Source organism: Agelaius tricolor, unplaced genomic scaffold (genome assembly GCF_023055355.1).
Source record: "Agelaius tricolor isolate 1412-34295 unplaced genomic scaffold, bAgeTri1.0.p SCAF_107, whole genome shotgun sequence".
NCBI classification, from domain to species: Eukaryota; Metazoa; Chordata; class Aves; order Passeriformes; family Icteridae; genus Agelaius; species Agelaius tricolor.
The window spans coordinates 253,827-278,027 of NW_027269367.1; the positions used below are offsets into that span (position 1 = coordinate 253,827).

General features: G+C 54.4%; 2 protein-coding genes and 1 long non-coding RNA gene across 12 annotated transcripts in view; 2 read left to right on the forward strand and 1 right to left on the reverse strand.

Annotated features, from left to right (window-relative positions):
* FUS (FUS RNA binding protein) overlaps positions 1-9,589 on the forward strand; it is a 53,278-nt gene extending 43,689 nt beyond the window's left edge. For all 10 annotated transcript variants that reach the window (XM_071419398.1, XM_071419399.1, XM_071419400.1 and 7 more), the window contains 5 exons: positions 191-286; positions 1,600-1,708; positions 5,651-5,826; positions 7,461-7,599; positions 9,395-9,589. In XM_071419398.1, the coding sequence (XP_071275499.1) occupies positions 191-286; positions 1,600-1,708; positions 5,651-5,826; positions 7,461-7,599; positions 9,395-9,434 (560 nt within the window). In that variant the 3' untranslated portion in view covers positions 9,435-9,589. The remainder of the gene's footprint in view (positions 1-190; positions 287-1,599; positions 1,709-5,650; positions 5,827-7,460; positions 7,600-9,394) is intronic.
* On the reverse strand, positions 5,922-7,583 carry LOC139586193 (uncharacterized). Its single transcript, XR_011677502.1, has 9 exons — positions 7,450-7,583; positions 7,309-7,343; positions 7,136-7,211; positions 6,983-7,054; positions 6,840-6,952; positions 6,665-6,729; positions 6,242-6,618; positions 5,997-6,097; positions 5,922-5,961 (listed from the first exon to the last, which is right to left on the reverse strand). It is a non-coding gene; the product is annotated as an uncharacterized lncRNA (long non-coding RNA).
* A 1,039-nt stretch (positions 9,590-10,628) lies between the features above and the next one.
* Positions 10,629-24,197, forward strand: PRSS8 (serine protease 8). The gene is made up of 6 exons (XM_071419445.1): positions 10,629-10,719; positions 14,604-14,636; positions 16,977-17,139; positions 19,244-19,608; positions 21,295-21,482; positions 22,885-24,197. Exons 1-6 carry the CDS (start codon positions 10,629-10,631, stop codon positions 23,281-23,283), a joined length of 1,239 nt encoding a protein of 412 aa, XP_071275546.1. The 3' UTR covers positions 23,284-24,197.
* The last annotated feature ends 4 nt before the right edge of the window (positions 24,198-24,201 follow it).

Sequence of the window (24,201 nt, forward strand, 5' to 3'; positions counted from 1 at the left end):
GAAATCCTGAAATTCCCAAAATTGCTGAAATCCCTGATCCCGGAATGACCGAAATTCACAACATTCCGGATCCCGAAATTGCTGAAATTCCTGAAATCCCTGATCCCGAGATCCCTGAAATCCCTGATCCCAAAATCCCTGATCCTGAAATTCCCAAAATCCCTGAAATTCCCATTATTTTCCCCCCCAGGCAAGGAGTTCTCCGGGAACCCCATCAAGGTCTCGTTCGCCACGCGCCGAGCGGATTTCACCCGGGGCGGGGGCGGCCGCGGCCGGGGACGGGGAGGTGAGACCCAAAAAACCCCAGATTCACCCCAAAATCAACCTTTGCGACCCAAAAATCCCCAAATTTCACCCCAAAACCCCCAGATTTTATCCCAAAATGAACCTTTCTGACCCAAAAGCCCCTTGTTTCACCCCAAAATGGACTTTTTCCACCCCAAAATCCCTGGATTTCACCCAAAACCCCCCAGATTTCACCCCAAAAACCCTGAATTTCACCCCAAAATGAACCTTTGTGTCCCAAAACCCCCGCAATTCACCCCAAAAACCCCCGATTTCACCCCCAAAATCCCCATTTTTCCCATTTTAACCAAAATCCCGGTTTTTCACCCCAATATTTCCAGGCCCCATGGGCCGGGGCGGGTTCAGCCATTCCCATTGATCCCTGTTTTTCCCATTTTTAACCAAAATCCCCGTTTTTCACCCCAATATTTCCAGGCCCCATGGGCCAGGGCGGGTTCATTGATCCCCGTTTTTCCCATTTTTAACCAAAATCTCCGATTTTCACCCCAATTTTTCCAGGCCCCATGGGCCGGGGCGGGTTCATTGATTCTCATTAATCCCCATTTTTCCCGTTTTTAACCAAAACCCCCATTTTTCCCGTTTTTAACCAAAATCTCCATTTTTCCCGTTTTTAACCAAAATCCCCATTTTTCACCCCAGTATTTCCAGGCCCCATGTCCCAGGGTGGGTTCATTCATCCCCATTTTTTGCCATTTTTAACCAAAATCCCCATTTTTCCCCCCAAAATCCCCATTTTTCCCCCCAAAATCCCCATTTTTCCCATTTTAACCAAAATCTCCGTTTTTCACCCCATTTTCCAGGCCTCATGTCCCAGGGCGGGTTCATCCATTCCCATTTTTTCCCGTTTTTAACCCCAAAATCCCCATTTTTTTATACCAAAGTCCCCATTTTTCCCCCCAAAATCCCCGTTTTTCCCATTTTAACCAAAATCCCCGTTTTTCACCCCATATTCCAGGCCCCATGTCCCAGGACAGGTTCAGTCATTCCCATTATTTACCAAAATCCCCATTTTCCCCGCCCAAAATCCCCATTTCTCACCCCAAAAATCCCCATTTTTAACTCCAAAATCCCCATTTTTCCCATTTTTAACCAAAATCCCCGTTTTTCACCCCATTTTTCCAGGCCCCATGTCCCAGGACAGGTTCATACATCCCCATTTTTTCCCATTTTTAACCCCAAAATCCCCATTTTTCCCCCAAAAAATCCCCATTTTTTTTTACCAAAATCCCCATTTTTCCCCCCATTCATCCCCGTTTTTAACCAAAATCCCCGATTTTCACCCCATTTTTCCAGGCCCCATGGGCCGGGGCGGGTTCGGCTCCGGGGGCTCCGGCGGCCGCGGAGGCTTCACGGGAGGGGGAGGGGCCCAGCAGAGAGCGGGGGACTGGAAATGCCCAAACCCGTGAGTGAAACAAACTGGGATAAACTGGGATATACTGGGAATGGATACTGGGATATACTGGGAATGGGACTGGGAATGGGACTGGGAATGGGACTGGGAATGCCCAAACCCGTGAGTGACAAACTGGGATAGACTGGGATATACTGGGAATGGGAATGGGAATGCCCGAACCCGTGAGTGAAACAAACTGGGATATACTGGGATAGACTGGGAATGGATACTGGGAATGGGTACTGGGATAGACTGGGATAAACTGGGATAAACTGGGATAGACTGGGAATGGGAATGCCCAAACCCGTGAGTGGGGGAGATACTGGGATAAACTGGGATAAACTGGGAATGGATACTGGGATATACTGGGAATGGGAATGGGAATGCCCAAACCCGTGAGTGAAACAAACTGGGATAGACTGGGATATACTGGGATAGACTGGGATATACTGGGAATGGGACTGGAAGTGCCCGAACCCGTGAGTGAAACAAACTGGGATAAACTGGGATATACTGGGAATGGGAACTGGGATATACTGGGAATGGGACTGGGAATGGGACTGGGAATGGGACTGGGAATGGGACTGGAAATGCCCGAACCCGTGAGTGACAAACTGGGATATACTGGGATATACTGGGAATGGGTACTGGGATATACTGGGAATGGGAATGGGAATGGGAATGGGAATGGGAATGCCCAAACCCGTGAGTGACAAACTGGGATAGACTGGGAATGGGAATGGGACTGGGAATGCCCGAACCCGTGAGTGAAACAGACTGGGATAAACTGGGATAGACTGGGATAAACTGGGATAAACTGGGAATGGGAATGGGACTGGAAATGCCCGAACCCGTGAGTGAAACAGACTGGGGATACTGGGATAGACTGGGAACTGGGACTGGGACTGGGAATGCCCGAACCCGTGAGTGGGAGAAACTGGGATAGACTGGGATAAACTGGGAATGGGAACTGGGATATACTGGGATAAACTGGGAATGGGAATGCCCAAACCCGTGAGTGACAAACTGGGATATACTGGGATATACTGGGAATAGATACTGGGATATACTGGGATAGACTGGGAATGGGAATGGGACTGGAAATGCCCAAACCCGTGAGTGACAAACTGGGATAAACTGGGATAAACTGGGAATGAACTGGGATAAACTGGGATATACTGGGAATGGATACTGGGAATGGGAATGGGACTGGAAATGCCCAAACCCGTGAGTGAAACAAACTGGGATAGACTGGGATAAACTGGGAATGGGAACTGGGATATACTGGGATATACTGGGAATGGATACTGGGATAGACTGGGAATGGGAATGGGAATGCCCAAACCCGTGAGTGACAAAGATACTGGGATAAACTGGGATAAACTGGGAATGGATACTGGGATAGACTGGGATAAACTGGGAATGGGAATGGGACTGGAAATGCCCGAACCCGTGAGTGAAACAAACTGGGAATGAACTGGGAATGAACTGGGATATACTGGGATTGGATACTGGGATATACTGGGAATGGATACTGGGATATACTGGGAATGGGAGTGGGACTGGGAATGCCCGAACCCGTGAGTGAAACAAACTGGGATAGACTGGGATAGACTGGGATATACTGGGATAGACTGGGAATGGGAACTGGGAATGGGAATGGGACTGGAAATGCCCGAACCCGTGAGTGACACAAAATGGGAATGAACTGGGATAAACTGGGATAAACTGGGAATGGATACTGGGATAGACTGGGAATGGGAATGGGACTGGGAATGGGACTGGAAATGCCCAAACCCGTGAGTGAAACTGGGATAAACTGGGATATACTGGGATATACTGGGATATACTGGGATAAACTGGGAATGGGAATGGGAACTGGAAATGCCCAAACCCGTGAGTGACACAAAAGGGGGATACTGGGAATAGATACTGGGATAAACTGGGATAAACTGGGATATACTGGGATAAACTGGAATGGGAATGGGAACTGGGAATGCCCAAACCCATGAGTGAAACTGGGAATGAACTGGGATAAACTGGGATAGACTGGGATAGACTGGGAATGGGAATGGGACTGGAAATGCCTGAACCCGTGAGTGAAACAAACTGGGATAGACTGGGATATACTGGGATAGACTGGGATATACTGGGAATGGATACTGGGATAGACTGGGAATGGGAATGGGACTGGAAATGCCCGAACCCGTGAGTGAAACAGACTGGGATATACTGGGATAAACTGGGAATGGATACTGGGATAGACTGGGAATGGGAATGGGACTGGAAATGCCCGAACCCGTGAGTGAAACAGACTGGGATATACTGGGATAAACTGGGAATGGATACTGGGATAGACTGGGAATGGGAACTGGGACTGGAAATGCCCGAACCCGTGAGTGAGGGAGATACTGGGGATACTGGGATAAACTGGGATATACTGGGATATACTGGGATATACTGGGATAAACTGGGATATACTGGGATATACTGGGATAGACTGGGAATGGGACTGGAAATGCCCAAACCCGTGAGTGAAACAAACTGGGATAGACTGGGATAAACTGGGAATGGATACTGGGATAAACTGGGAATGGGAACTGGGAATGGGAATGGGACTGGAAATGCCCAAACCCGTGAGTGACAAACTGGGATAGACTGGGATATACTGGGAATGGATACTGGGAATGGATACTGGGATAGACTGGGAATGGGAATGGGAATGCCCAAACCCGTGAGTGACAAACTGGGATATACTGGGAATAGATACTGGGATATACTGGGATAGACTGGGATAGACTGGGAATGGATACTGGGAATGGGAATGGATACTGGGAATGGGACTGGAAATGCCCAAACCCGTGAGTGAAACAAACTGGGATAGACTGGGATAAACTGGGATAAACTGGGATATACTGGGAATGGGAATGGGAATGCCCGAACCCGTGAGTGAAACTGGGAATGGATACTGGGATAAACTGGGATAAACTGGGAATGGGACTGGGACTGGAAATGCCCAAACCCGTGAGTGACAAACTGGGATAGGAACTGGGATAGGAACTGGGATAGACTGGGATAAACTGGGAATGGGATAAACTGGGATGGACTGGGAATGGGAATGGGACTGGAAATGCCCAAACCCGTGAGTGACAAACTGGTAATGGATACTGGGATAAACTGGGATGGACTGGGATAAACAGAGAATGGAATTGGGAATGGGAGGGACTGGGATGGGATTGGGGGAACTGGGATGAACTGGGACGAACTGGGAAGGGATTGCGGGAACTGGGATCAACTGGGATGAACTGGGAGGGGATTGGAATGAATTGGGATTAACTGGGACAAAGTGGGAGGGGTTTGGGATGGACTGGGCGGGGATTGGGGAACTGGGATGAAGTGGGAGGGACTGGGACAAACTGGGAGGGGACTGGGACAAACTGGGAATGGAATTGGGAATGGGATGGACTGGGAGGGACTGGGAATGGGAATGGGAGGGGATTGGGGGAACTGGGACAAACTGGGAGGGGACTGGGATGGAACTGGGATAAACCAGGACAAACTGGGAATGGGATAAACTGGGAATGGGATTGGGATGGACTGGGATGAACTGGGAGGGGATTGGAAAGGATTGGGATGAACTGGGATGGGATTGGAATGAATTGGGATGAACTGGGATAAACTGGGAGGGACTGGGAAGGGATTGGAGAAACTGGGAGGGGTTTGGGATGAACTGGGCAGGGATTGGGGGAACTGGGATGAACTGGGACAAACTGGGAATGGAATTGGGAATGGGAGGGACTGGGATGGGATTGGGGGAACTGGGACCAACTGGGACAAACTGGGCGCTGATGGGATGCCCCGGGATGGGATCGCCCTTGCGTCCCCTCTCTATGACATCACCGGCGGCGCGATGACGTCACCGCTGACGTCACCACTGTCCCATTCCCGCAGGGCGTGTGAGAACATGAACTTCTCGTGGCGGAACGAGTGCAACCAATGCAAGGCCCCCAAACCCGAGGGGGGGCCCGGGGGGCCTCACCTGGGCGGGGGCGGGGCCGGGAAGTACCCGGGGGGCGGCGGCCGAGGAGGAGGAGGAGGAGGAGGAGGAGGAGGAGGAAACCACATGGGTAAGGATGGGGTACACCTGAAATACACCCAAAAAACATCTAAAATTTACCCAAAATACACCTAAACCACATGGGTAAGGATGGGGTACACACGAAATACACACGGAATACACATGAAATACAGCCAAAATACACCTGAAATACACCCAAAATAACACCTGAAATAACACCTGAAATAACACCTGAAATACACACAGAATACACCCAAAATACACCCAAAATAACACCTGAAATACACACGAAATACACCCAAAATACAGCCAAAATGCACCTGAAACACACCCAAAATACACCCAAAATAACACCCAAAATACCCCCGAAATACACACAAAATACACCTGAAACACACCCAAAATGCACCCAAAATACACCTGACACGCACCTGAAATACACACGAAAGACACCCAAAATGCACCTGAAATAACACCTGAAATACACCCAAAATACACCTAAACACACCCAAAATAATGCCTGAAATGTACCCAGAATACACCTGAAACGCACCCAAAATACACCGGAAATGCACCTAAAATACACCCAAAATAACTCCTGAAATGTACCTGAAACACACCCAAAATACACCTGGAATACACCTGAAATACACCCAAAATACACCTAAACACACCCAAAATAACACCTGAAATACACTCGAAATGCACCCAAAATAGACTGGAAATGCACCCAAAGTAACACCTGAAATGCACACGACATACACCTGAAATGGACCCAAAATGCACCTAAACACACCCAAAATAACACCTGAAATGTACCTGAAATACACCCAAAATACACCTGAAATAGACCCAGAACAACACCTGAAATACACCCAAAATAACACCTGACACACACCTGAAATACACCTAAATACACCCAAAATACACCTGGAATACACCCAAAACACACCTAAACACACCCAAATAATGCCTGAAATGTACCTGAAATGTACCCACAATACACCTGAAATAAACCCAAAATACACCCAAAATAACACCTGAAATGTACCTGAAACACACCCAAAATACAGCCGAAATAACACCCAAAATGCACCTAAACCCCATGGGTACAGGTGGGACACACCTGTATCACCTGTGTCACATGTGTTACCTGTGTCACACCTGTATCTCACCTTTACACACCTGTATCATACCTGTATCACCTTTACACACCTGTATCACAACTGTATCACCTTTACACACATTTACACACCTGTATCTCACCTGTATCTCACCTGTCCAGGTGGAGGGTTCGAGGAGCGGCGCGGCGGCTGCGGGGGGTTTGACCGGGGCGGGTTGGGTGGGCACAGTCACACCTGTATCACACCTGTATCACTGTTACACACATTTACACACCTGTATCACTGTTACACACCTGTATCTCACCTGTATCTCACCTGTCCCACAGGTGGGGGGTTCGAGGACCGGCGCGGCGGCCACGGGGGCTTTGACCGGGGCGGGTTGGGTGGGCACAGTCACACCTGTACACACCTGTATCACACCTGTATCTCACCTGTATCTCACCTGTCCCACAGGTGGGGGGTTCGAGGAGCGGCGCGGCGGCCGCGGGGGCTTTGACCGGGGCGGGTTGGCACACCTGTATCACACCTGTATCACACCTGTGTGTTACCTGTCCCACAGGTGGAGGGTTCGAGGAGCGGCGCGGCGGCCGCGGGGGCTTTGACCGGGGCGGGTTCCGGGGCCGCGGCGACCGCGGCGGCTTCAGGGGCGGCCGAGGAGGCGACCGGGGCGGCTTCGGGCCCGGCAAGATGGACAGCAGGTAAAGAGAGAGAAATTGGGGGGAAAAATGGGGGGTTTGGGGGGAAAAATGGGGAATTTGGGGGGAAAAATGGGGAATTTAGGGAAAAAACATGGGGATTTTGGGGGAAAAACATAGGGATTTTGGGGGGAAAAACGGGGGATTTGGGGAAAAAACACGGGGATTTTGGGGGGAAAAATGGGGAATTTGGGAAAAAAACACAGGGATTTTGGGGGGAAAAACCGGGGAAAAAATGGGGATTTTGGGAAAAAACACGGGGATTTTGGTGGAAAAAATGGGGAATTTGGGGAAAAAACACGGGGATTTTGGGGGGAAAAACCAGGGAAAAAATGGGGATTTTGGGGGGAAAATGGGGAATTGGGGGAAAAAAACATGGGGATTTTGGGGGGAAAAATCCCAGGATTTGGGAAAAAACATATGGGGATTTTGGGGTGGAAAACGGGGAATTTAAAAAAAACACAGCGGGGATTTTGGGGTGGAAAACGGGGAATTTGGGAAAAAACACAGCGGGGATTTTGAGGTGAAAAACATGGGATTTGGGGAAAAAAACAGGGATTTTGGGGGGAAAAACCCGGGATTTGGGGAAAAAACACATGGGGATTTTGGGGGTAAAAACATGGGGATTTTGGGGGGAAAAACAGGGAATTTAGGAAAAAACACGGGGATTTTGGGGGGGAAAATCATGGGATTTGGGAAAAACCACAGGGATTTTGGTGGAAAAATGGGGATTTTGGGGAAAAACACAGGGGAGGTTGGGCGGAAAAACACATGGGGATTTTGGGGGGAAAAATGAGGAATTTGGGGAAAAAACACGGGGATTTTGGGGGGAAAAACCAGGGAAAAAATGGGGATTTGGGAAAAATGGGGAATTGGGGGAAAAAAACATGGGGATTTTGGGGTAAAAAATGGGGAATTTGGGGGGAAAAATGGGGATTTTGCGGGAAAATGGGGGAATTTTGGAAAAAAAACACGGGGATTTTGGGGGGGGAAAACTGGGGAAAAATGGGGATTTTGGGAAAAAACACAGGGGAGGTTGGGGGGAAAAATCCCGGGATTTGGGAAAAAAACACGGGGATTTTGGGGGGAAAAAACATGGAATTTGAGAAAAAACACGGGGATTTTGGGGGAAAAATGGGGATTTTGGGGGGAAAACGGGGAATTTGGGGAAAACCACAGCAGGGGTTGGGGAAAAAATGGGATTTTGGGGGGGAAAATGGGGGAAAATCATGGGATTTGGGAGCGGGAAAATGGGGATTTTGGGAGGGAAAAAATAGGAATTTCATGGGGGGGAAATGGGGATTTTTGGAAACAAAAGGATGGGGAAACAAAGGAGATTTTGGGGAAGGAAAAATGGGGAATTTGGGGGGAAAAAATAGGGGAAAAAACAGGGATTTCAGGAGCAACAAATGGGGAATTTGGGGGAAAATGGGGATTTTTAGGGGGGAAAACATGGGGGAAAAACTGGGATTTGGGGGGAAAAAATGGGGATTTTTTAGGGGGGGGAAATGGGGATTTTGGGGGCAAAAATGGGAGTTTTGGGGGGGAAAACGGGGATTTTGGGGGCAAAAATGGGGATTTTGGGGGCATAAAAAATTGGGATTTTGGGGGAAAAAAAGGGGATTTTGGGGGGGAGATAATGGGAATTTCAGGGTAAAACCAGGAGATTTGGGGCCTTCGGAAGTTGCTTAATGGGACCAGGGAATCCCAGGCTGTAAATGAACCTCATTAATTAACGCCAACCGCTAATTAATGACGGTGGAATCGGCTCATTGTCCGTCTGTCTGTCCGTCCGCAGGGGCGACCACCGGCAGGACCGACGCGAGCGGCCCTACTGAGCCCCTCCCCCACCCCTCCCCCCGTTTTGTATTAGCCCCGCCCCATCCCTCCAAGCCCCTCCCCCTTCGCTGGCTCCGCCCCCTTCCCCCCCTCCCCACCCACTGCTTTTAACCCTCTCCTCCCCCCTCTCAATAAAGGGATTTTGGGGGAAGGATTTGGGGGCCTCTTCTGATTGGATGGGAGATTGGAGGGGGGCGTGGCTGTGCTGTGTGAGGTCATTATTGCCCTAATGAGGCACTTCCGGCTAGGGGTTAATTAGAGAGCTCATTAACGAGATCATTAAGCGCTGATGTCATGATGGGCAGGGCACTTGAATTAGGACGGGGGCCCTTTAAGGGGGCACGGTGGGTTAATCTGCATAATGGGCGTGGTATTACCATAAATGGATTGTGGGGCGTGGCTTGATCACTTTAAACTGGGCCTAAATTGTTTCTCCTAATTAGCATAAAAGGCGTGCATTTGCCATAAATGTACTGCGGGGCGTGGCTTGCACACCTTTGAGTTTCAGAAGTGTTGATTTGAATTGTTAATTTGCATAATGGGCGTGGCTTGTCCATACATAAATTTCTGGGGGCGGTTCAGGTTTGCCTGTTTAGTTTGAGGGGCGTGGTTTAGGATTTCCTATTAACTTCAAGAGGCGTGGCTTGACCATAAATGGTTATTGGGGGCGTGGTTTAGGGCTTTCAGTTTAGTTTGGGGGCGTGGTTTGACCGTAAGTGGTTACTGGGGGCGTGGTTTGACCATAAATGGTTACTGGGGGCGTGGTTTCGGGATTTCCTTTCAGTATAGGGGGCGTGGCTTGCCCGTAAATGGCCAATGAGGGCGTGAATTCCTCACTGCGGCCTCGCTGTGGGGCCGCGGCCATGAGGGGCCGCAGGTGCCCCTGCAGGTGGCGGGAGCTCGGGTACCTGTTCAGGTGTGCGGGAGCAGCGACTTCCCAACCAAACCGTGGCGCCGTGAGCGCACTCAGGTGAGAGGGGCGGCCGATCCCCGGCCAGGTACGGGAACCGCGGCCTCAGCGCAGGTGCGGGAGGGCAGGAAGTGCCTGGCCAGGTAGCAGGGGCGTGCCGGCGGCCAGGTGAGGGGTGTGGCGGCGGCAGATTCCGGACAGGTACACGGGGCGGGGCCGCCTTTAGGTGAGGGGACACGGGGGGGGGCCGGAAGGTGCCGGCGGCCACAGCGGCCCAGGAGCGATGAGGAGGCGGCGGCGGGAGCCGAGAGCGGGGCCCGGAGCGGGGCCGGCGCTGCTGCCGCTGCTGCTGCTACCGCTGCTGCTGCCGAGCGGTGAGAGGCGATTTGGGGCAGTTTGAGGGGATTTGGGGCAGTCTGAGGGGATTTTAGGGAGATCCTGAGGCGTTTAGGGGGGTTTTGAGGGGGTATTGAGTGGTTTTGAGGGGATTTGGGACGGAATCGTGAGGTGATTTTAGCAGGGAGTCGTCAGGGGATTTTGGCGGGAATCGTGAGGGGATCAAGGAGAGTCTGAGGGGATTGGGGGTGTTTGTGGGGATTTGGAGGAGTCTGAGGGGATTGGGGTGGTCTGAGGAGTTTTAGGGGGTACTGAGGGGTTTTAAGGGGGTTTTGAGGGGATTTGGGACAGAATCGTGAGAGGATTTTTGCCAGAGAATCGTGAGGAGATTCTGGCGGCAATCCTGAGGCGACTAAGGAGAGTCTGAGGGGATTTGGGGTGCCTGAAAGGATTTTGGGGGTATCAGAGGGGATTTAGGAGGGTTCTGAGGGGATTTGGGGGTGTGTGAAGGGATTTTGGAGGAATCTGAGGGGATCTGGGGGAGTCCGAGGGGATTTGGGACAGTCTGAGGGAATTTAGGGAGACTTGAGAGAGAATCGTGAGGAGATTTTACCGGGGGATCGTGAGGGGCTTTGGGCAGGAATTGTGAGGAGGATAAAAAGATTCTGAGGGGATTTGCGGCCTCTGAAAAGATTTGGGGGAGTCTTAAAAGATTTAGGAGGGTTCTGTAGGGACTGGGGGGTTTGGGGACAGAAACTTGAGGGGATTTTAACTGGCGATCCTGAGGGGATTTTGGCGGGAATCGTGAGGGGAATTTAGGGTGTCTGAGGGAATTCGGGGTGGCCGAAGGATTTGGGGGTTCTGAGGGGATTTGGAGGAGTTTGAGGGGGATTTTAGAGGATTTTGGGGGTGTCCTGTGAGGATTTGAGGGGTTTTTTAGGGAATCCTGAGGGCATTTTTTGGGGGTTTTGGAGAGAAATGTGAGGGGACTGCGGGCGGGAATCCTGAGGGGATTTGGGGGAGGAACCGTGAGGGGATTTTGGGGGAATCCTGAGGAGATTTTGGGGGATCTCAGGGGATTTTGCGGGTGTTCTGAGGGGATTTTGGGAGATTTGAGGAGGTTTAGGGCGATCTGAGGGGTTTTGGGGGAGATCGTGAGGAGATTTTGGGGGAATTTTGAAGTAATTTGAGGGGGGATCGGGCGGGAATTCGGGGCAAAAACTCGAGGTGATTTTGAGGTGAACCGCAAGATGATTTAAAGGGAATCCGAAGGGATTTTGGGGCAGGATCGTGAGGGGATTTTTGGGGGGAATCGCGAAAGAATTTTGGGGGAAAAGAACGTGAGGGGACAGGAGCGTCAGAAAATCTTGAGGAGATTTGGGCAGAATCCGGGGGGATTTGGGGTTTTTCTGAGAGGACTAGAAAGGCGCGAAAATAATCCGAGAGCATTTTCGGGTTTTCTGCCGGGATTTTGAGTTTTCTGAGGGGAATTTGGGCAGGAGAATCGAGGAGGGGGAGGCCGAGAGGAGCGTGAGGGAATTTAGGAGGGGTCTGAGGGGATTTTGAGGGGATTTTGGGGAATTCCGAGGATGTTTTGGGGGGGATTTGAGGGGTTTTGGAGGGATTTAAGGGGTTTTGGAGGGATTTAAGGGGGTTTTGGGGCAATTCCAGGGGTTTTAGGCGGTTCTGAAGGGATTTGAGAGGTTCTGAAGAGGTTTTGGGGCGATTTGAGGGGTTTTGGGGGTATATGAGGGGATTTGAGAGGTTCTGAAGAGGTTTTGGGGCGATTTGAGGGGTTTTGGGGGTATATGAGGGGATTTGAGAGGTTCTGAAGAGGTTTTGGGGCGATTTGAGGGGTTTTGGGGGTATATGAGGGGATTTGAGAGGTTCTGAGGGGATTTGGTGGAAATCTGAGAAGTTTTGAGGGGGTTATGAGGGCATTTGAGGGACTCTGAGGAGAATTTGGGAGGATTCGAGGGTTTTTTGAGGGGGGACTCCTGAAGGTTTTTTGGGGGAATTTGTGAGGATTTGAGGGTTTTTTTGGGGTAGTTCTGAGGGGATTTCAGTGGCTCCTAGAGGATTTTGGGGCAATTCGAAAGGGTTTGGAGGGTTCTAATGCCATTTTGAGGGTCCACAAACAATTTGGGGAATCGATTCGACCTGAAGGGACAAAATTTTGGGGACGTCTCATAGGATTTGAGAGGGGACAAGGACGATTTCGAGGTCGCAGTTTGGAGGGGTCTGGGAGAATTTTTGGGGGGATATCGGGGGGTCAGAGGGGACAAATGGGGGGGTCACAGGGGACACATGGGGGGGACACATAGGGGGGGTCACAGGGGACACATGGGGGTCACAGGGGACACATAGGGGGGGTCACAGGGGACATGGGGGGGGTCACAGGGGACACATGGGGGGGTCACAGGGGACATGGGGGGGGTCACAGGGGACACATGGGGTCAGAGGGGACACATAGGGGGGGTCACAGAGGACACGTGGGGGGGGACACATAGGGGGGGTCACAGGGGACACATGGGGGGGTCACAGGGGACACAGGGGGGGGTCACAGGGGACACACGGGGGGGGTCACAGGGGACACATGGGGGTCACAGGGGACATGGGGGGGGTCACGGGGGGGGTCACAGGGGACACGGGGGGGGTCACAGAGGACACATGGTGGGGGACACATAGGGGGGGTCACAGGGGACACATGGGGGGGTCACAGGGGACACAGGGGGGGGTCACAGGGGACACACGGGGGGGTCAGAGGGGACACATAGGGGGGGTCACAGAGGACACATGGGGGGGACACATAGGGGGGGTCACAGGGGACACATGGGGGGGTCACAGGGGACACGGGGGGGGTCACAGGGGACATGGGGGGGGTCACAGGGGACACGAGGGGGGTCACAGAGGACACATAAGGGGGGTCACAAGGGACACAGGTGTCCCAGGCAGGTGACACGGGGGGGTCACAGGGGACACAGGTGTCCCAGGCAGGTGACACGGGCAGGTGACACACACACGGGGGGGGTCACAGGGGACACATAGGGGGGGTCACAGGGGACACATAGGGGGGGTCACAGGAGACACAGGTGTCCCAGGCAGGTGACACGGGGGCGTCACAGGGGACACAGGTGTCCCAGGCAGGTGACACGGGCAGGTGACACACACACACGGAGAGGGGGGGTCACACCTCCCTGGCCCCACAGGACACATTCCTGGGGCCGGTTTTTCCGGCTTGGCCCCGGATGCCCGATGCCATCCCGGATGTTGGGGTGTCCCTGATGTCCGGCCAGGTCACTCGGGGTGGGGGGCGGGGGGGACCCAAAAAAAAAGGGGGGGGCTGAGGTCATCACCATAATGGGGGGGAGGGGTCTCGAAATGGGGGGGTTGTGACGTCATCACCCTCATAGGGGTCCACAAATGGGGGGGGGGTCTGACCCTCATGAGGGGGGGGTCCCTAAATGGGGGGGGGTTGTGACGTCATCACCCTCATGGGGGGGGTCTTTAAATGGGGGGGTTATTACGTCATCACCCGAATGGGGTGGTCCCTAAATGGGAGGGGTTATGACGTCATCACCCTCACAGGGGCCCCCAAATCGGGGTCTGACCCTCAGGGGGTGTCCCCAAAAGGGGGGGGCTGAGGTCATCACCCTAATTTGGGGGAGGGGTCTCGAAATGGGGGGTTATGACGTCATCACCCTCACAGGGGTGTCTCTAAATGTGGGGGGTTATGACGTCATCACACTCACAGGGGCCCCCAAATCGGGGTCTGACCCTCATGGGGAGGGGGTGTCCCTAAATGGGGGGTTTATGACGTCATCACCCTCACAGGGGTGTCTCTAAATGGAGGGGGTTATGACATCATCACCCTCATGGGGTGGTCCCAAAAAGGGTCTCTGACGTCATCTCCCCCTCACAGGTCACTGGGCGGTGGCAGCAGAAGATGACACAGGTGAGGGGGGAGGGAGGGGGTCCCGAATTCTGGGGTCCCATAAGGGGAGGGGTCCCATTTTTGGGGTCTCATTGTCTAGGGGGGGATCCCATTTTTGGGGTTCCCATTTTTAGGAGGGGTCCAATTTTGAGGGTCCCATATTTTGGGATGGTCCCATTTTTGGAGGTGGGGTTCCCTTTAAGGGAATGGTTCCCATTTTGGGGGTTCCCTTTAAGGGAATGGGTCCCATTTTTGGGGGAGTTCCCTTTTTTGGGAAGGGTCCCATTTTGGGGGTCTCATTGTTTAGGGGGGTCCCATTTTTGGGGTTCCCATTTTTGGGGGTGGTTCCCTTTAAGGGAATGGTTCCCATTTTTTTTGGGGGGGGGGTTCCCTTTAAGGGAATGGGTCCCATTTTGGGGGTACCATTGTTTAGGGGGGAGTCCCATTTTTAGGGTTCCCATTTTTAGGAGGGGTCCCATTATGGGGGTTCCCATTTTTAGGAGTGGTCCCATTTTGGGGGTCCCATATTTTGGGAAGGTCCCATTTTTTTGGGGGGGGTCCCATATTTTGGGAAGGTTCCTATTTTGTGGGGGGTTCCCTTTAAAGGGATTGGTTCCCATTTTGGGGGGGTTCCCTTTAAGGGAATGGGTCCCATTTTGGGGGTCTCATTGTCTAGGGGGGCTTCCCATTTTTGGGGTTCCCATTTTTAGGAGTGGTCCCATTTTGGGGGTCCCATATTTTGGGATGGTCCCATTTTTTTTGGGGGGGGTCCCATATTTTGGGACGGTCCCATTTTTGGGGGGGTTCCCTTTAGGGGAATGGGTCCCATTTTGGGGGTATCATTGTCCAGGGGGGGTTCCTATTTTTGGGGTTCCCATTTTTAGGAGGGGTCCCATTTTGGGGGTCCCATATTTTGGGAAGGTCCCATTTTTTTGGGGGGGTTCCCTTTAAGGGAATGGTTCCCATTTTGGGGGTCTCATTTTTTAGGGGGGGGGCCCATTTTGGGGATCCCATATTTTGGGAAGGTCCCATTTTTGGGGGGGTGTTCCCATTTTTGGGGGGGTTCCCTTTAAGGGAATGGTTCCCATTTTTTGGGGGGGGGTATCCCCTGAATTGGGCCTGGGGGCTGTCCTGGGGGGGGTTCCCTTTTAGGGGATGGGTCCCATTTTGGGGTTCCCATTTTTAGGAGGGCTCCCATTTTTGGGGTTCCCGTTTTGGGGATGTTCCCATTTTTGGGGGGGCTTCCCTTTAAGGGAATGGTTCCCATTTTTGGGGGGGGGTTTCCCCTGAATTGGGCCTGGGGGCTGTCCTGGAGGGGGGTTCCCTTTAAGGGAATGGGTCCCATTTTGGGGGTCCCATATTTTGGGAAGGTCCCATTTTTTTTGGGGGGGTCCCATATTTTGGGAAGGTCCCATTTTTTGCAGTGGGGTTCCCTTTAAGGGAATGGTTCCCATTTTGGGGGGGTTCCCTTTATGGGAATGGTTCCCATTTTTGGGGGGGTTCCCTTTAAGGGAATGGGTCCCATTTTGGGATTCCCATTTTTGGGAGGGGTCCCATTTTGGGGGTCCCATATTTTGGGATGGTCCCATTTTTGGGGGGGTGTTCCCATTTTTGGGGGGGGTTCCCTTTAAGGGAATGGTTCCCATTTTGGGGGTCTCATTGTCTAGAGGGGGGGGGCATTTTTGGGGTTCCCATTTTTGGGAGGGGTCCCATATTTTAGGAAGGTCCCATTTTTTTAGGGGGGGTTCCCTTTAAGGGAATGTTTCCCATTTTTGGGGGGGTTCCCTTTAAGGGAATGTTTCCCATTTTTGGGGGGGGGTTCCCTTTAAGGGAATGGTTGCCATTTTTGGGGTTCTCATTTTTAGGAGGGGTCCAATTTTGGGGGTTCCCATTTTGGGGGTTCCCATTTTTTGGGGGGGTTCCCTTTAAGGGATTGGGTCCCATTTTGGGGGGGGTATCCCCTGAATTGGGCCTGGGGGCTGTCCTGGAGGGGGGGTTCCCTTTAAGGGAATGGGTCCCATTTTTGGGGTTCCCGTTTTGGGGATATTCCCATTTTTTTGGGGGGGTTCCCTTTAAGGGAATGGTTCCCATTTTTATGGGGGTTCCCTTTAAGGGAACGGTTCCCATTTTTAGGGGGGTGCCCTTTAAGGGATTGGGTCCCATTTTTGGGGTTCCCATTTTTGGGAAGGGTCCCATTTTTGGGGGAGTTCCCACTTTTGGCCATTCCCACAATTTGGGGGGGGGGGGGGTGGTTCCCTTTAACTGAACAGTTTCCATTTTTTTTTGGGGTGGGGTATCCCCTGAATTGAGCCTGGGGTCCTGACCCCCCCTTTCCTTTCCCTCCCCGTTTAACCCCCGCAGTGCCGTGCGGGACCCCGGTGCTGCGGCGCGTGGTGGGGGGCGCGGGGGCGCAGGAGGGGCAGTGGCCCTGGACGGTCAGCGTGGCCTTCAGGGGGCGCCACGTCTGCGGCGGGGCCCTGATCGCCCCCGCCTGGGTCCTGACGGCCGCACACTGCTTCCCACCGTGAGTAACGGGGCCCAAAAACCCGGGAATTCCACCCAAAAGTGAGCCTGAAATCCCCTGGGATTCCACCCAAAATAGAGCCTGAAATACCCCGGGATTTACCCCAAAAATCCCCTGAGATTTACCCCAAAATAGAGCCAGAAATACCCCGGGATTTACCCCAAAAATCCCCTGAGATTTACCCCAAAATAGATCCAAAAATCCCTGGGATTCAACCCAAAATAGAGCCTGAAATAGCCCGGGATTCAACCCAAAATAGAGCCAGAAATAGCCCGGGATTTACCCCAAAAACCACGGGAATTCCACCCAAAACTGAGCCTGAAATAGCCTGGGATTCGACCCAAAATAGAGCCTGAAATACCCCGGGATTTACCCCAAAAACCACGGGAATTCCACCCAAAACTGAGCCTGAAATAGCCTGGGATTTACCCCAAAAATACCCCAGATTGACTCTGAAATAGAGCCTGAAATACCCCGGGATTTACCCCAAAAAACCCGGGATTTCCACCCAAAACTGAGCCTGAAATCCCCTGGGATTTACCCCAAAAATACCCCAGATTGACTCTGAAATAGAGCCAGAAATACCCCGGGATTTACCCCAAAAAACCCGGGATTTCCACCCAAAACTGAGCCTGAAATCCCCTGGGACTGACTCTGAAATACAGCCTGAAATACCCCGGGATTTACCCCAAAAAACACGGGAATTCCACCCAAAACTGAGCCTGAAATACCCTGGGATTGACTCTGAAATAGAGCCAGAAATAGCCCCGGATTTACCCCAAAAAACCCGGGAATTCCACCCAAAACTGAGCCTGAAATAGCCCGGGATTGAACCCAAAATACAGCCAGAAATACCCCAAAGGATCCCCAAAAATACCCTGGGATTCGACCCAAAACTGAGCCTGAAATAGCCCGGGATTTACCCCAAAAAACCCGGGAATTCCACCCAAAACTGAGCCTGAAATCCCCTGGGACTGACTCTGAAATAGAGCCTGAAATACCCCGGGATTTACCCCAAAAAACACGGGAATTCCACCCAAAACTGAGCCTGAAATAGCCTGGGATTGACTCTGAAATAGAGCCAGAAATACCCCAAAGTATCCCCAAAAATACCCTGGGATTTGACCCAAAACTGAGCCAGAAATACCCTGGGATTGACTCTGAAATAGAGCCAGAAATACCCTGGGATTTACCCCAAAATAGCCCCAAAAATCCTGGGTTTTACCCCATAATAACCCAAAAAATACCCTGGGATTTAACCCCAAAAATACCCTGGGATTTACCCCAAAAATCCCTGGGATTTACCCCAAAACCCCCTCAAACCTCCCCAAATCCCCCCCAACCCCCAAAATCCCCATTCCTGACCCCAAACCCCCAAAACCCCAATTCCTGCCCCCCAAAATCCCTATTCCTGACCCCAAACCCCTAAAATCCCCATTCCTGACCCCAAATCCCCCCCAAAACCCCCAAATCTCCCCAAATCCCCCCAAAATCCCCATTCCTGACCCCAATTCCCCTCCCTAGGGAGAATCCCCTCCCCGAGTACCGCGTTCCCCCCAAACCCCCAACATCCCAATTCCTGTCCCCAAATCCCCCCCCAAAACCCCCAAAAACCCCATTTCTGACCCCAAATCCCCCCCAAAGGCCCCCAAAATCCCAATTCCTGCCCCCAAAATCTCTATTCCTGACCCCAAACTCCCAAAATCCCTGCCCCCAAATACCCCCTAAAACCCCCCCAAATCCCCATTCCTGACCCCAAACCCCCAAAATCCCCATTTCTGACCCCAAATCCCCCCCAAAACCCCAATTCCTGCCCCCATACCCCCCCAATATCCCCATTCCTGTCCCCAAATCCCCCCAAAATCCCCAATTCCTGCCCCCAAAATCCCCATTCCTGACCCCCAATTCCCCTTCCCTAGGGAGAATCCCCTCCCCGAGTACTGCGTTCCCCCCAAACCCCCAAAATCCCCAATTCCTGCCCCAAAATCCCCAATTCCTGACCCCAAAATCCCCAATTCCTGCCCCCAAAACCCCATTCCTGACCCCAAAATCCCCATTCCTGACCCCAAAATCCCCATTCCTGACCCCAATTCCCCCTCCCTAGGGAGAATCCCCTCCCCGAGTACCGCGTGACGCTGGGGGCGCTGCAGCTCCTGTCCCCCCCCGCCGACGCTCAGGTCAGGGCCGTGGCCTGGGTCGCGCGCCACCCGGCCTATCGCGACTATCGCGACAGCGACCCCCAGCGGCGGAAGAGGAGGAAGAGGAAACGGCGGCAGGGCGGTGACGTCATCGGCGGCGACGACGTCACGGGCGGTGACGACATCGCGGGGGACCTGGCGCTGGCCCGGCTGGACCCCCCCGCCAGCCCCTCGCGCTTGGTACGGCCCGTGTGCCTCCCCGCGGGCGGCGTGACCTTTGACCCCGGCATGAACTGCACCGTCACCGGATGGGGACACGTCCGGACGGCCGGTGGGTGGCACTGGGGACACCATTGGGGACATTGAGGGGACATTGGGGACATCATTGGGGACATGGGGACATCACTGGGGACATCATTGGGGACACGTCCGGACGGCCGGTGGGTGGCACTGGGGACATCATTGGGGACATTGAGGGGACATTGGGGACATTGAGGGGACATTGGGGACATCACTGGGGACACTGGGGACATCATTGGGGACATGGGGACATCACTGGGGACATCATTGGGGACATCATTGGGGACACGTCCGGACGGCCGGTGGGTGGCACCGGGGACATTGGGGACATCATTGGGGACATCATTGGGGATATGGGGACATCATTGGGGACATCACTGGGGACACGTCCAGACGGCCGGTGGGTGGCACTGGGGACATTGGGGACATTGAGGGGACATCATTTGGGACATTGGGGACATCACTGGGGACACGTCCGGACGGCCGGTGGGTGGCACTGGGGACATCATTGGGGACATTGAGGGGACATCATTTGGGACATTGGGGACATCATTGGGGACATTGAGGGGACATCATTGGGGACATCATTGGGGACACGTCCGGACGGCCGGTGGGTGGCATTGGGGACATCATTGGGGACACCATTGGGGACATCATTGGGGACACGTCTGGACCGCCGGTGGGTGGCACCGGGGACATGGGGACATTGAGGGGACATCACTGGGGACACGTCCGGATGGCCGGTGGGTGGCACCGGGGACACCATTGGGGACATTGAGGGGATTGGGGACATCATTGGGGACATCAATGGGGACACGTCTGGACGGCCGGTGGGTGGCACCGGGGACATGGGGACATTGAGGGGACATCATTGGGGACATGGGGACATCATTGGGGACACGTCTGGACGGCCGGTGGGTGGCACCGGGGACATGGGGACATTGAGGGGACATCATTGGGGACATGGGGACATCATTGGGGACACGTCTGGACGGCCGGTGGGTGGCACCGGGGACATGGGGACATCATTGGGGACATCATTGGGGACACGTCCGGACGGCCGGTGGGTGGCACTGGGGACATTGGGGACATCACTGGGGACATTGGGGACATCACTGGGGACACGTCCGGACGGCCGGTGGGTGGCACTGGGGACATCATTGGGGACATTGAGGGGACATCATTGGGGACATGGGGACATCATTGGGGACATCAATGGGGACATCATTGGGGACACGTCCGGACGGCCGGTGGGTGGCACCGGGGACATGGGGACATTGAGGGGACATTGGGGACATCATTGGGGACATTGAGGGGACATCATTGGGGACATCATTGGGGACACGTCCGGACGGCCGGTGGGTGGCACCGGGGACACCATTGGGGACATTGGGGGGATTGGGGACATGGGGGACATCAGAGGGGGGTGACCAGGACAGGGTTGGGGACACCACAGTGACCACAGGGACAGTGTTGGTGACACTGCGGTGACCAGGACAGGCTCAGTGACACTGAGGTGACCAGGACAGGGTTGGTGACACTGAGGTGACCACAGGTCAGGCTTGGGGACACCACAGTGACCAGGACAGGGTTGGGGACACCGCAGTGACCTCAGGACAGAGTTGGGGACATCAGGGTGACCTCAGGCCCGGCTCGGTGACACTGAGGTGACCAGGACGGGGTTGGTGACGCCGCTGTCCCCGCGCTGTCCCCGCAGTGCCGCTGCCACCCCCCAAGACGCTGCAGCAGCTGGAGGTGCCCCTGCTGAGCCAGCGCCACTGCCGCTGCCTCTACGCCCTGGGGACAGCGACAGCGACAGCGCCAGCGCCGGGGGACGGGCTGGGGACACCCGCGGGGGACACCATCTGCGCCGGCCTCCCGCAGGGACAGCGCGACGCCTGCCAGGTGCGACCTCGGGCACCTCCCGCGTGTCGGTGTCACCTCCCTCTGTCCCCTCCCCTGTGCCCTCCCCTGTGCCGGTGTCACCTCCCCCTGTGCCTTCCTTGTGTCCGTGTCACCACTGTCCCCTCCCCTGTGCTGGTGTCGCCTCTCCCTGTGCTGGTGTCACCTCCCCTGTGCCCTCCCCTGTGCCCTCCCTTGTGTCGGTGTCACGGCTGTCACCTCCTCTGTGTCGGTGTCACCTCCCCTGTGTCGGTGTCACTTCCCCCTGTCCCCTCCCCTCTACCGACGTCATTGCTGTCCCCTCCCCTGTGTCGGTGTCACCTCCCCCTGTCCCCTCCCCCTGTGTCGGTGTCATTGCTGTCACTTCCCCTGTGTCGGTGTCACCTCCCCTGTGCCGCTGTCCCCTCCCCTGTGTGTCGGTGTCACCTCCCCCCGTGCCCTCCTCTGTGTCGATGTCACCGCTGTCCCCTCCCCTGTGCTGGTGTCACCTCCCCTGTGCCCGTGTCACCTCCCCCCGGTGCCTCCCTGTGGCACTGTCACCTCCCTCTGTCACCGTGTCCCCAATCAATGTCCCCAATGTCTCCAAATCCCCAATGTCCCCTCAGTGTCCCCAAATCCCCAGGATCACTTCAGTGTCCTCAATGTCCCCAATGTCCCCAATCCCCTCAGTGTCCCCAGTGTCCCCAATCCCCTCAATGTCCCCAGTGTCCCCAAATCCCCAATGTCCCCTCAATGTCCCCATTACCCCCAGTGTCCCCTGAGTGTCCCCTGAGTGTCCCCTGAGTGTCCCCTCTATTCACAGGGTGACTCCGGCGGTCCCCTCACCTGTCGCCTTGGTGGCACCTGGCAGGGTCCCTGTGTCCCCAATCCCCTCAATGTCCCCAAACCCCCAATCCCTCCAATGTCCCCTCAATGTCCCCAATCCCCCCAATGTTCCCTGAGTGTCCCCTGAGTGTCCCCTCTGTCCCCAGGGTGACTCCGGCGGTCCCCTCAGCTGTCAGAGTCCCAATGTCCCCTCTGTCCCCAATGTCCTCTCAATGTCCCCAATGTCCCCACTGTCCCCAGGGTGACTCGGGCGGTCCCCTCACCTGTCAGTGTCCCCAATGTCCCCACTGTCCCCTGATTGTCCCCTCTGTCCCCAGGGTGACTCGGGCGGTCCCCTCAGCTGTCAGAGTCCCACTGTCCCCAATGTCCCCAATGTCCCCAATGTCCCCACTGTCCCCTGATTGTCCCCTCTGTCCCCAGGGTGACTCGGGCGGTCCCCTCAGCTGTCAGAGTCCCACTGTCCCCAATGTCCCCAATGTCCCCAATGTCCCCAATGTCCCCTCTGTCCCCAGGGTGACTCCGGCGGTCCCCTCACCTGTCAATGTCCCCAATGTCCCCAATGTCCCCTCAATGTCCCCAGGGTGACTCGGGCAGTCCCCTCAGCTGTCGCCTGGCTGGCACCTGGCACCTGGCGGGGGTGGTGAGTTGGGGCGACGCCTGCGGGGTCCCCGGGCGCCCGGGCGTCTACACGGGGGTGTCCCCTCACCTCTCCTGGATCCTGTCCCTCGTCCCCGAGCTGGCCCCGCGCCATGTCCCCAGCGATGTCCCCAAGGATGTCCCCAATGTCCCCAAGGATGTCCCCAAGGGCAGCGCGGAGCCGCCCGCGGGTCCCTGCGGGCTCGGGGACGTCCCCCCGGGGTGGCCTCGGCCGCTGGCCCCGGGCCCGGGTGGGGACGCGGGGGCGGGGGCGGCTCCGGGGGCGGCGCCGGGGGTGGTGCTGGTGGCGATGGGCGTGGCCCTGCTGCGGGTTTTGGGGTGAAAAGGGAGAAATTTGGGCAAAATTTGGGGTGAAAAGGGCGAAATTTGGGGTCTGGTTTGGGGTTTGGGGTGAAAACAGCGAAATTGGGGGTCTGGTTTGGGGTTTGGGGTGAAAAGGGCGGGATTTGGGGTGGAAATGGTGAAATTTGGGGTCACGGGCACGACTTTGGGGTGAAAACAGCGAATTTTGGGTGAAAAGGGCGAAATTTGGGGTCCCGGGCCGAACTTTGGGGTGAAAACCCCGGATTTTGGGGTCCTGGTCACAACTTTGGGGTGGAAATGCCGAAATTTGGGGTGAAAAGGGCGGAATTTGGGGTGAAAATGCCGAATTTTGGGGTGAAAAGGGCGAAATTTGGGGTGAAAAGGGCGAAATTTGGGGTCACGGGCGCGACTTTGGGGTGAAAATGACAAATTTTGGGGTCATGGTCTTGACTTTGGGGTGAAAACAGCAAAATTTGGGGTCACGGGCACGACTTTGGGGTGAAAACCCCGGATTTTGGGGGTCTGGTTTGGGTTTGGGGTGAAAACCTCGGAATTTGGGGTCATGGTCTTGACTTTGGGGTGAAAATGCCAAAATTTGGGGTCCCAGGCCCAACTTTGGGGTGAAAATGACAAAATTTGGGGTCATGGTCTTGACTTTGGGGTGAAAACCTCGGATTTTGAGGGTCTGGTTTGGGTTTTGGGGTTAAAACCAGATTTGGAGTGTCCCAAATAGGGGGGGACCCCAAAAATGGGGGTGGGACCCCAAATTTGAGACCTGGGACCCCAAAAATGGAGATAAAACCCCAAAAATGACCCCAAAAATGGAGATGGGACCCCAAAAATGGGGGTGGGACCCTCCCAAAATTCCCCAAAATTTCCCAAAATTCCCCGAAATTTCCCAAAATTCCCCAAAATAAAAACTCTGAGACCCCTCCCC

What these genes read in the sequence shown, in the direction of transcription:
- PRSS8 (XM_071419445.1), top strand. Translation starts at nt 10,629, where the DNA reads ATGAGGAGGCGGCGGCGGGAGCCGAGAGCGGGGCCCGGAGCGGGGCCG. An exon ending in ACCGCTGCTGCTGCCGAGCG is followed by an intron (nt 10,720 to 14,603) that starts GTGAGAGGCGAT and finishes TCCCCCTCACAG; the next exon opens with GTCACTGGGCGGTGGCAGCA. An exon ending in GGCAGCAGAAGATGACACAG is followed by an intron (nt 14,637 to 16,976) that starts GTGAGGGGGGAG and finishes TAACCCCCGCAG; the next exon opens with TGCCGTGCGGGACCCCGGTG.